We start from the raw sequence: 12298 nt of genomic DNA, 5'->3' as shown, positions 1-12298 counted from the left end.
TACCCAGGGCCTCTTGACCTGTGTGGTGAGCTGGCCCACGTGCAGTGCTGCCACACGCAAGGAGTGCCATGCCATTCACGGGCGCCCCCACTTAGGGGTGCCCCACGTGCAAGGAGTGAGCCCCACAAGGAGAGCCGCCCTGTGTGAAAAATGTGCAGCCCGCCCAGGAGTGGGGCGCCGTACACACTGAGAGCCGACCCAGCAAGATGACGCAGTTTCCCAGTGCTGCCTGACAATGCAAGCAGATGCAGAAGAACACACAGTGAATGGACACAGCAGACAACAGGAGGGAAGGGGAGAGAAATAAATAAAATAAATCTTAAAAAAAAAAAAGAAATCCAATAAAAGACCCCCCCAACTGAATCCACTCCAATCAAAGTCTCATACCCACAGAAATGAATTAGCTCCTAGAAAATGATCCTTTCAATCCACAAAAAGCCTCAAATTGTCATACCAAGTTTCCAAGCAATCTGAGTTGTCCATGAAGAATGAGATGTTGTCATACCTTCCAAGCCAGAAAGTTGGGCATTCACAGCAGCAATCCATGACCAAATAGAAGTGGTATATATGAGATCAGGCTCAAAGAAATCCTGACAAAACAAGTAAGTTGTATAAGCAAATGGAACAGATGCCTGTGGCCTGTGCTTCTACACATTTGCCTCCTCCTTCTCAACCTCCATCTGTGGCTTCATGGGGAGTTCCCTATATCAAGTTGATTGAGAAGGAAAATTTCAAGAAGGAAGATAAGTTGTACAAAATGCTGGCATTATCCATAAGTGGATGGCTGTAGCACTGCAGTTCCACCATGGAGTAGGTCTGAAAGACAGGAGTCAGGAGAATTTTCCAGTGGGCAGAACATAAAACAATATACCTGCTTCTTCATTTTGCCTGAAGGGAGAGATAATAGATCTATATTGATTCATGGGTGGTAGCTAATTGATTGGTTGGATGGTCAAAATCTTAGAAAGATCATGAGTTGTTGACAAGGAGGTCTGAGAAAGAGATACGTGCGCAGAACTCTCTGAATGGGAACAGGTTGTGAAGATATTTGGGTCTCATATGAATGCCCACCAAACAGTAATCTATTTAGAAGAGGATCCTAATAATTAGGTGGATGACATGACCTCTTCTATGGGCATTTTTTACCTTCTTTCCTTAACCATCCCTGTCTCTTTCTGGCCCATGGAGGTTAGCAACATAGACTTCCACTCACCAACAATGGTCTACCTACATCCACTGTTGAGTGTCCAATCTGCCAACAGCAGAGACAAACACTGGGCCACCAGTATGACACCATTCCCTGAGAACATTGGTCAGTCACCTGTTGGAATGTTGATTACAAAGGATGATTTCCATAATGGAAGGGGCATGCCTTTCTTCTCATTGGAATAGACACTTGCCCCACATACAGATCTACTTTTCTGTTCACAATAACTCTGCCAAAACCTCTAGCCAGGGATTTATGGAACACTTATTCATTACTTTACATGATTTCATACAGCATTACTTCTGACCAGGAAACTAATTTTACAGCAAATGAAGTGTGGCAGATGGTTCAAACTTATGGAAATCACTGGTCTTTCCATGTTCCCCCTTACCTTGAAACTGATGGCCTGATAAAATGATGGAATGGCCTTTTGAAGACTCAGTTACAGTGCCAGCAAGATGAAAACACCGTGCAGAACAGGGGCAATGTCCTCCAGGATATAATATATGCTCTAAATTAGTGAACAATGTATGTTACTTTATGGGTCCAGAATTCAAGAGGTAGAAATGGGAGTCGTTCCTCTTGCTACTATCTTTAGTGATCTCTGGTAAGATTTTTGCTTCTTGTCTCCAAAAATTTAGGTCTTATTGATTTAGAGGTCTTAGTTCCCAAGAGAGGAATGTTTCTACTAGGGAAAATGGCAATGGTGCCATTAAACTGGCAGTGAAGACACTTGGCCACTTTGGACTACTTATGCCAGTGAATCAACAGGCAAAGAAAGATGTTACCAAATAGGATGGGGATAATTGATCCTGGCTCTTAAGGAGAAATTGGATTGCTCCCACACGACGGAGGTAAGGGAAAGTATATCCGGAATGCAGGCATGTTCTAAGTGCTTCCTTGTACTCTCATGTCTTGTCATAAAGTTAATGGAAAACTACAATGGCCTAACACGGGCAGGCCTGCTAATGGCCCAGACCTTTCATGTATGACTGTTTAGGTCACCCTAGTAGGCCTGAAACCATGACAAGCCTAGGTGCTCACTCATTTCAAAGGGAATATGAGTAGTAAAAGAAGGTAGTTAAAAGATTCCACAGAATTGCAGAAGTAAGGACTGTTATGGTTATAAGTATTCCTTCCTTATTTTCATATGAATTTTTGTATTTATTAATCATTGTTCCCTCTTCCCCTTTCCAATTCCCCTGCCATCTAACATAAAATATGTTAATACTACAGTAGATTTATCTTAGTATTTAAGTTATAATATATCAAAGAGGGAAAGACCCAGCCAGAAGAGGAATAAACATCACCCAAAGATGAGGAGCATGTTTTCAGTTTTATGAAGGTTAGTTGTATTGTGTTGGACAGAAACAAGATTTATCTATAATATTTATTTGGAATTTAAGTTGAAATAAGTTAAAATAAGGTTATATGGATGGCAAATTGAAAAGGAGTGGACTGCAGGACTGCATTATGTTAATTTAGGTAAGGTGGAACTGCTTTTTCCTGACTTTCCTTCCCTGCATTGTTCCAGGTTAGCATAGCACAAGAGAGACTTTGTATGAGATTTGGAAGGTGGAAGTGAAACAGGGGCCATATTCCTTTTATGATTGGAAGGGTGGTGCTGGACACAGGCACTGATGCATCTCATGCGCATTGTCATTTATCTGCTGGGTCACCTGGTGGGTACAGGCCAGCAGCCAGGTCCACAGCAACTCCAGCTTGTGCTGGATATTCTCCTTCAGCTTCTCCATCTCCTGGACCAGGTGTGTGTTTAGCAAATGGAGTCTGGTTTTCTTGCAGTTGCTCACATGAGTGAAATTAGGGACTTGAAAGCTGTGAGAAACCAATGTGGATTTCACCTTCATGAGTTCCATGTTGTCCTCACAGGTCCCAATTTGTCCCAGTTCTTACCCACTTTACATCTATCATTTCTTCCCAGCTGCCTGACTTTCTGACTTCAAGGCCCAGCATGAACTATTTAAACAGTTACCATGCTTAAAAAGGTCAAATTCTTATAACAAAACCACTCCTGGCATTTCTGCTTCTCTGATAGAACTCTGATGGGTACACTCTGACTTAATATACCAAAGCTGTTAGTACAATCTGATGTAATATAAATATAGCTCAGGAGATTGGGAAAGAAGAGAGGGGTCTATGTCTATTTTTTTTTTTTTTTTGGTACTGGGGGCTGGGGATTAAACTCCAGAATTCATATGTGGGAAGCTGGAGCTCAACTACTGAGCCACATCAGCTCCCTTGAGTTGGTTTCTTTTCGTTTGCTGGTTGTTTGTTTTTAGGAGGCACCAGAGACCAAACCTGGGACATCCCATGTAGGAAGCAGGCACTCAACTGCTTGAGCCACATCTGCTCCCTAATGAGATGTTTTAAGGAAAGGAGAAAATTCAGCAGCAGTGGAGGCAAGATGGTCATAGCAAATTAAGAAAAATTCTAGGAGTAGAAATATAGAGCAAGAAGCAGGGTGACAACAAGGGAAATGCAAGCACTCATTCATAGTCTTCTCTCCCTATTCCTGAATATTCAAAACTATTTTGGAGGGGATATCAAATTGCCTATAGATGTATGTTAGGTAGTGGACATCACTCCCCAAACTGGCTGCCTATTCTACCCCTGTTCCAGGGATGGGTCCTGATTTGACTAAACCATTTGTGACAGTCCAATTTCCCTTGTCAGTGATTGGTGCAGGCATAGCAGGGGCTAGGCTAATCTAGGCCAATGAGATGCAAGAAGAATATTACTAGTGTCTTTTAGGGAAAAATGTTTCCACTCTTGGAAGGGCTCGCAGATAGTTGCTTTTGAATCATATAGTCCTTCTAGTGAGTAGCCATTCTATGATCTCTAAGATAATAGTCTCTGGATGAAGCCAACACTGTGGACAGGAGACCAGAGACACAGATTATGTTCTTGATGACATAATTGAGCCTCTAGATCAACCAATCTAAAAGACTGGGACATTGAGATTAAATGGTCTGGAGAAAAATAAATGAAGAGCTCTGAAAGTTGATTCCAAATATCTAGAGTTTCTCTGATCAGATGAGGATTATATTCATCCTATATGGAGCCTGGGGACAGAGCTACAACTAAAGGAAGGAAGGAAGGAAACTGATGCTTTTGAGCACCTACTATGTCCCTAGTACTGAGAATGGTATTTTTCCATAAGCTCTCCATATAATGATAACAGGAAACACTTTCAAACAGTCAGACTCTTATCAGAATGAGATAGCCTCCCTCTTTTTAAAAAAAATTTTAAATTTTTTATCTTTTTAAAAAAAGATATATAGATCACACAAAATATTACATTAAAAAATATAAGAGAAGGAAGCGGATTTGGCTTAACTGATAGAACGTCTGCCTACCACATGGGAGGTCCAGGTTTTGGTACCCAGGGCCTCTTGACCCGTGTGCTGAGCTGGACCACATGCAGTGCTAATGCAGGCAAGGAGTGTTGTGCCACGCAGGGGTGTCCCCCGCATAGGGGAGTCCCATGCACTGGGAGTGCACCCCATAAGGAGAGCCGCCCTGCGTGAAAAAAGTGCAGCCCGTCCAGGAGTGGCCCAGCACACAGGGAGAGGTGACGCAGCAAGATGACGCAACAAAAAACAGACACAGATTCCCGGTGCCGCTTACAAGAATACAAGCGGACACAGAAGAACACACGGTGAATGGACACAGAGAACAGACAACTGGGGCGGGGGGAAGGGAGAGAAATAAAAAAAAATATAAGAGGTTCCCATATACTCCACTCCCCACACCCCCCATTCCTGCCACATTGACAACCACCTTCATTAGTGTGGTACATTCACTGCATTTGACGAGTAGATTTTGGAGAATTGCTACACAACAAGGATTATAGTTTTTTTAAAAAAGATTTATTAATGTATTTCTCCCGCCATCCCCACCCCCCGTTGTAGGGTAGAGAGTAGGTGTTGCAACTCTGCTGAGGCTCAGGGCCCTGCTGGCACATGGACAGTCCAGAGATTCAAGTCTCCTGAGCATACACCAACCCCAGCACCAACCACAGATTCAGTAAGAGTGAAAGAAGAGGCATGTGTAGAGAGGTCACATCTGAGTCCAACTCCATCACACTCAGGAGCACAAATTCCATAGTAGGCCCACTGACAAGGAACTGAACTCCAGAGCCATCTGCCGTGACTGTAGGACCTGGGTGTCTCCATAGCCCTCAGGAACACCACCACCTGGGGTTATATCTACTTTGTCTCTGAGACCCTGCTGAGATGTGTGTAAGTGTGACCCCTCTGATGACCTCAAGGGTCATTTTGAAGTCTCTTAGCCATATAAACTCATTTGTCTTTACCATTTCCCCCTTCCATTCAAGGTCTTTTTTCAGTTGCATCACCAGCCAGTGCTTGGCAGTAATCTCTCATGATAGCCTCTCTTGGGAGAACTGAGACACTAAGAGCTAGAAGTATTCAAACTATTGGAGCTTATCTTAGAGATTTCCCTTATAGTATCCTTATTGAGTCTGTTCTGAGCCTCAGATAAAAAATCAAGATTCGATATAAAGAAGACTCCAGTGAGGAGAACTCAATTGAGATTTCCCCTTCAAAGTCTAGGGTGAGACCAAAACTTACCCAGAGCATTTTATATAGTTCATTGACTCAGATTGTGAGAGTTCCTGGTCAGAGAAAGCATTTGTCTTTGACTCTATGAATACTTCTTGTAAATAAATTAAAAAACAAGAAGAGTTCATATGGAAGGTCAAGCATCCTAAGTTTTGATTCAGAAACCATAGCCACTAGTGAAGTGATTGTTTAAGATTTATTTATTTATTCCCCCGCCCCCTTGTTTGCATTTGCTGTCTCCTCTCTCATTTCTCTTCGTTGTGTCAGCTCGTTGTGTCAGCTCACTGTCTTGCTCATCTTCTTTAGGGGGTACCAGGAATCAAACCCAGGAACTCCCATGTGGTAGATGGGTGCCCAACTGCTTGAGCCACATCTGCTTCCCTTTATTGGTTCTTCATTCTTTATTCTTCAAGGAGTCTATGCTTGGGATTCAATTAGATACATGTTTGCTTTCTTGCCTATCAATGTGATGGTTTCTTTCATTAACAGATGTGCAGGTCTAGTGGGACCACTCAAGAAAGAGGACTTCAGGACCAACACATAATGAGAATATAGAAACTGATGGCAGCTTTGAAATCCTTCCCACCCAGACTGAATGGTATAGGAAATAATCAACTGTATTACCATCTTTTTCCTTTCCCATCTCCATCTCTCATTAATTTGGAAGTATATCTATTTACAGACACTTCTGGAAGTCTTAGACCCAACCAAGATCTTGTCAGTCCTATCAGAAGCCAACTCTCTGGTCTAGTGGGGATTGAAATAAGCCACTGTTTCATATAGCACACATCTCCATACACCCTTAATGGCTGGGATCCCATGGAACTTTTCTGATAAACTTCTTCAATCAGATCCAAGGGTTAAATCCTTAGAGAGGAGACTTCCTGGCTGGTGTAACCCATGTATCAAAGCCAAATCAGCTGGATTAGACCTGTATTTAGTTATAACTCTTATTAATTGCAAGGATTAGAAACCCAAATCAAAACAGTTTAAGAAAAGAAAGGAATTTATTTACAAAAGTGTTTTCGGGAACTCAAAGTTAAGTTGCAGTTGGCCCTTAGGAATGAAATGAAACCAGGCCCCCAAATGCTAACTCAATCTTCTATATCTCATCTCTGTTTCTCTCTGCACATCAGTTTCATTCTTTATTCTTACTGAAGACTGATCTCTTCGTTTCAGTTCATGTGGCTGAAAACATGACTGCTAGTCATTGTAACTTCAGCTCATTGGAGAGAGACCTCTCTTTCCTGTTCCAGTTGAAAATACCTTGGGGAAGGAGTCTGATTAGTCCAGCTTGTTTCAAGTGCTTGGGGGAAGGGTCATATTGTACTAACATGTTGGCTTCCATGAAACCTCATGAATAGGGTTGGTTGGTCAGGAGGCTGGGGATGGGGGGGCAGTAATTGTGAGAAAGGCTGTTCCCAGAAGGGTGGCTGGGTTGATAAATTATGGGGAACTACAAAACAGACCAATGTTTCTACTTAATAACAATAACCAAAAAAACAAAATTAAATGAATGAATACATCTTATTCATAGAGCTTACATGTGGTAGACACAATGTATGTGTGTGTCAGTCTACCCTCACAACAACCCATAAATTAAGTAATGTTATTTAAAAAGGGAAAACTGAGGCCCTCGAGAGTTAATAATAATAGGTAACACTAGCTGATCACATAATGCATACTAAGTGCTAATTACAGTGATAAGCCATTTACATACGCTACCATTTAATCCATACCAAGTTCTATAAGTAAGTTTTGTCTTAATCACCATTTTACAGATTGGAAAACTGAGACTTAGAAAGAGTTAAGTAACTAGTCCAAGTAAGTGGTTTGTGCTGGAACTTGAACCCTGACTTGTTTCCTAGGGCTGCTCTTGTAACATGACACCCAAGTGCCTCTCCCTAGGTCTCCAGGCTTTTGGCACAAAGCCTGGCCACAAACCCCAGGGTGCTGGCTGGAGCCTCGGGAACCCTGCACGGGTCCTGCCAACTGCTTTTTCTAGGCTTGATTTTGTCCCTGGGCTCTCATATGTCTGACTCTGTGGGATTAACTGACCCTGAACAATTTTCTTATTTGTAAAAATGGTTAGCTAAGAGGATTATGGAAGCTCCATGAGGACAGATATTTGTGTCGATCATATTCATTACTAATCCCTTGCTCCCTAAACAGTGCTGGGCACTTTCCAGCTACTTGTAAATAAATAAATGAGATAAACTGAGACTCATAAGGGTCCAGCTTGAGGAATAATTGGGCATTCTTGCCTTTTGGCTAACTATTAGACTTTTGAGTGGAGGGTTAGGCAAGCGACAGGGGGAGCTGTGGAGGGGCTCTTTAGAAGCTTTTTAAATGGGGAGGAAGGAAGGAACAAAGGGAAGGAGGGAGAGAGGGAGAGAGGGAGAGAACTCAGCTACAAGGTAGTTAGACTGGGGAAGGAGACAAGGGAGAAGACTAATGGCGGTGTTTGATTAAGATTTACTAATGGACTGCTGGGGGTAGGAAGTGGGAGGAAGAGATGTGATGTGGGGACGTTTTTGGGACTTGGAGTTGTCCTGGTGGTGCTGTGGGGACATTATACCGAACATTGTATTTCCCAGCATGGCCCACTGCGGGAACTGTGGGAGAGTGTGGGCTATGGTGTGGACCATTGACCATGAGGTGCAGCAGTGCTCAGAGATATATTCACCAAGTACAATGAATGTCTCATGATGATGGAGGAGGTTGTTGTTATGGGGGGAGGAGTGGGGAGAGGGGGTAGGGGGTATATGGGGACCTCATATTTTTTGAATGTAACATTAAAAAAATAAAGACAAAAAAAAATAAGTGGATACAAGGAACAACAAAAAAAAAGATTTACTAATGATCTGTAATGTAAATGTCTCCTCTGTGTCCTCACAAAACCTGCAGTAAAACCTTTCTTACTCACTATTGCTTTTAGGAGTATACTTAAAAGCTGATCCTGGCTTCAAGGTGGGGTCCAGGGTGATGTCATGTGGTTGGTCACACATGGTGTGATAGTTAAGTTCATGTGTCAACTTGGTTAAGTTATGGTGTCCAGTTGTTTGTTCAAGAAAGCATTGGCCTGATAGTTACTGTGAGGATATTTCGTGGACTTAAATCACCAGTAAGTTGATTGCACCTATGGCTGATTACATCTATGGCTGATTACGTCTACAATCAATTTAGGAGATTGCCTTCAACATTGAAAGAAGTTTCATCCAATCAGTTGATGACCTTAAAAGGAGAAGTAATGATTTCAACAACCAGAAGAGAGAATTTCCATCTCTACCTCAGCCTGCCAGCTTCTCCTGGGGAATTCATCAAAAACCCTCATCAGAGTTCCCAGCTTGCAGCCTGCTTTATGGAATTTGGTCTTGCCCATCCCCACAATTGTGTGAGTCAATTCCTATTTAAAAAAATCTCATAAATTTACATTTTATATATAGCTCCTGTCCATTCTGTTTCCCTAGAGAATCCTGACTAATATACATGGGTTATAATTAAATGAGAGGAAGTAAGTGAAATCCCTGTTCCAGTATCCAGCCCATGCAAGGCACTCAGTAAATGTCTATTTCCCTGGGAGCCTATGACCTTGGCTGACCTCTTGTGTCTCCCCCATGACAGCACAGGGCTTGGTATACAGAGAATTCTCAGAATGTCTGCCTCCCTGCCAAGTGGGTTTTCCAAGGGCTCTGCCTGATAGCATTGGAAAGTACTGAAGTATGGAGACTTTTGTGCGACTTCACTCTATGCAGAGTTCCTTCATGACACTTGAAGTAGGAGCTGACATACATGCACACGCACAGAAGAAAACACTCTTTAGCCTGGTTGGGTGACTCCGGGTAAGCACTGATGTAATTTGTTTTCACAAATCCTAGAACAGGCTTCTGAGTTAAGCATTTGCTCAGCTGGCCTTTGCCAAAGACAACCGTTGCTTTATGTCACTGCCTGTTGACAATAGTCATAGTCACGCACTGTACCTCGAAGTCCAAAACATTCCAGGGTAAAATGATTACAAGGGAAGTGAGCAGCTCAAGAAGATTGGAAGGATCATGTTGGGTGTCCCACCACGGCAGGCTCCTAGGATTGATTCCATTCCAGGTATGATAGAACTGGTACAAAAAGAAATGGTGGCCAGTCGAGGCCACCACAATCCTTTGGCACAAATGCTGAGTTGCCATAGATATTTTAATCAGGATGTTCCTTGCTTCTGAATCAGAGGAATATAAGTTGTGTATTTATTGGTTTGTTCCTTCTAATAGACTGTGAGGCCTAGAAGGGCAGGGGCCCTGGCTTGTTCCCTGTTGTTTGCCCATTGCTTAGCACAAAGGATGCCCTTGGTGAAAGTTTATGGGATGGAAGAATGAATGTGACATCCCCCTCAGAGTCCTCTATTTCCAGGCTCTTCTTTACACCCTTTCTTTGGCATGGGTCCCTGCTCACTGCAGGTGTCTCCTACATGCTGTGTCCCTGTGTTTCCTTCTCATCCTGGAAACGGAAGTTCATTTTGAAGGCTCCTCTATTGTTTGTGCTGCTTGTAATTCCAAGCTGAATGAGACCAGCTTATGACATGTTTGGCTGGGCTTCACACAGCATGTTTTCGTGATACGTAGCATTTCCTTTCAGACTAAGTGTGGCCTGGTGTAGGGGCAAGAACAAGAGCACCTAGTACTCCTACTACTCCAGTTTCAGTGTTCTCATTCACTAAGTGTGTGAATTCAGGCAGGTTAGTGAATTCCACAGAACTTGTTTCCTCTGTCAATAAAGAGGGTATAACATGGTGAGCTTAAGATTGGACCCAGAGATTTCTGGATATCTGAGTAAGTAGAGACTGAAAAGAACTGTTATTTAAAAATTGTAAGCAGCTGTCTGTCTCCTAAAAGAGGAAATTACTAGTAAAATGACTGATGGGCTTTATGCAAATACAGAGCAAAGATCTTACTCTGAAATGGAGAGGGTTTAATATTCTGTCACTCCAAGGAATTAAAATGTTTGGCAAGATTGTGTAAACTGTTGTCATATTAGGTAGAGTTGATCTTTCCAAATGGTTGTTTTGGAGCAGTATTTATTTACTAAGCGAGTTTTTAGACTGCCATCTATCTATTATTATTATTTTTTTTATTTTTAAGATTTATTTATTTTTTATTTATTTCTCTCCCCTTCCCCCCACCCCCAGTTGTCTGCTCTCTCTGTCCATTTGCTGTGTGTTCTTCTGTGACCACTTCCATCCTTATCAGTGGCACTGGGAATCTGTGTCTCTTTTTGTTGCGTCATCTTGTGTCAGTTCTCCGTGTGTGCGGCGCCATTCTTGGGCAGGCTGCACTTTCTTTTGCGCTGGGCGGCTCTCCTTACGGGGTGCACTCCTTGCACGTGGGGCTCCCCTAAGCAGGGCCAGGGCACTCCTTGCGCACATCAGCGCTGCACATGGGCCAGCTCCACACGGGTCAAGGAGGCCCGGGGTTTGAACCGTGGACCTCCCATGTGGTAGGAGGACACCCTATCCATTGGGCCAAGTCTGCTTCCCTGTCTATTATTATTGCTTGCTCTTAGAAAATGGATAAGCCAGCTTTCAACTGGTCAATCACAGAAGCTTAGGAGCTGTGACATCGAAGATAGCTGGAAAACTCATAATCCTACTCATAAATTCATACCAGAGGAGAGAATATGAAAAAGTACTTAACTGGACTTTATGGGGCTCAGCATAGACTGAGCTGTTAGAATCATACTTGCAGTGTTCTGTGGTCAGAATACTTATTCTGATATCATTTAGAAGTTGAAGTTTTCCATGAAGCGAACACTTCAATACTCAGTCCTCCTGGAACAAGGCTAATATTAAGGCAAGAAATACTCAGAAGATGGGTCTTAGATGGGAGTGTGGGGAAATAACTGCTTCCTTTATGTGGACCTTGAAGATTTGGGGAATCAAGAGTAGTACTGCTGTGGGGAAGCAGGCTGGCCCTGGGTCTAAGGTAGCAACAAAGAGGAGTCAAGAAGTCAAACCCAGGGCCTGGGGAATCTGAGCAAAAGTATTAGGTCCAAGCTTCCAAGGCCACTTATTTGGTTGTTGGTGGGATTCAGTTCTTTGAGGGCTGTTGGACTGAGGGCCTTAGTTCCTCACTGGCTATTGGCCAGGGACACCCTCAATTCCTTGCCATGTGGTCCTTCCAACATGGCAGCTTGCTTCATCAAAACCAGCAAGAAAGTCTGCTAATGAGACAGAAGTCACAATATTTTGAAACCTAATCATGGAAGAAACATCCCTTCAGCCATGCTATATTCTGTGGGTTAGAAACAAGTTGCTACAATAAAAACAACAACTGAGGGAGTCCTGAGTTCCTAGCCAGGGGAGCTCTATCACAGTCCCTAAAGGAACAGCAACAATCCCCCAAGTGCAACAGCAATGACCAAAAAAGAATGAAGGTCCAACAATGAGCCCTTGATACTAATGACTATGCTTGTGAGCCTGTACACCTGAAATAAGAACAAG

The 12298-nt window shown here is 42.9% G+C and overlaps 1 protein-coding gene across 1 annotated transcript in view; it reads left to right on the top strand.

The window, feature by feature from the left end:
- Positions 1–9787: 9787 nt before the first annotated feature.
- AMPD3 (adenosine monophosphate deaminase 3) overlaps positions 9788–12298 on the top strand; it is a 176976-nt gene continuing 174465 nt past the window's right edge. Inside the window, exon 1 of the mRNA XM_058305753.2 lies at positions 9788–9912. Coding sequence (XP_058161736.1) covers positions 9864–9912 — 49 coding nt within the window. The 5' untranslated portion in view covers positions 9788–9863. The remainder of the gene's footprint in view (positions 9913–12298) is intronic.

Source organism: Dasypus novemcinctus, chromosome 10, assembly GCF_030445035.2.
Source record: "Dasypus novemcinctus isolate mDasNov1 chromosome 10, mDasNov1.1.hap2, whole genome shotgun sequence".
NCBI classification, from domain to species: domain Eukaryota; kingdom Metazoa; phylum Chordata; class Mammalia; order Cingulata; family Dasypodidae; genus Dasypus; species Dasypus novemcinctus.
The sequence above is the reverse complement of the archived record's forward strand: the minus strand, read 5'-3'. Positions and strand labels throughout refer to the sequence as shown.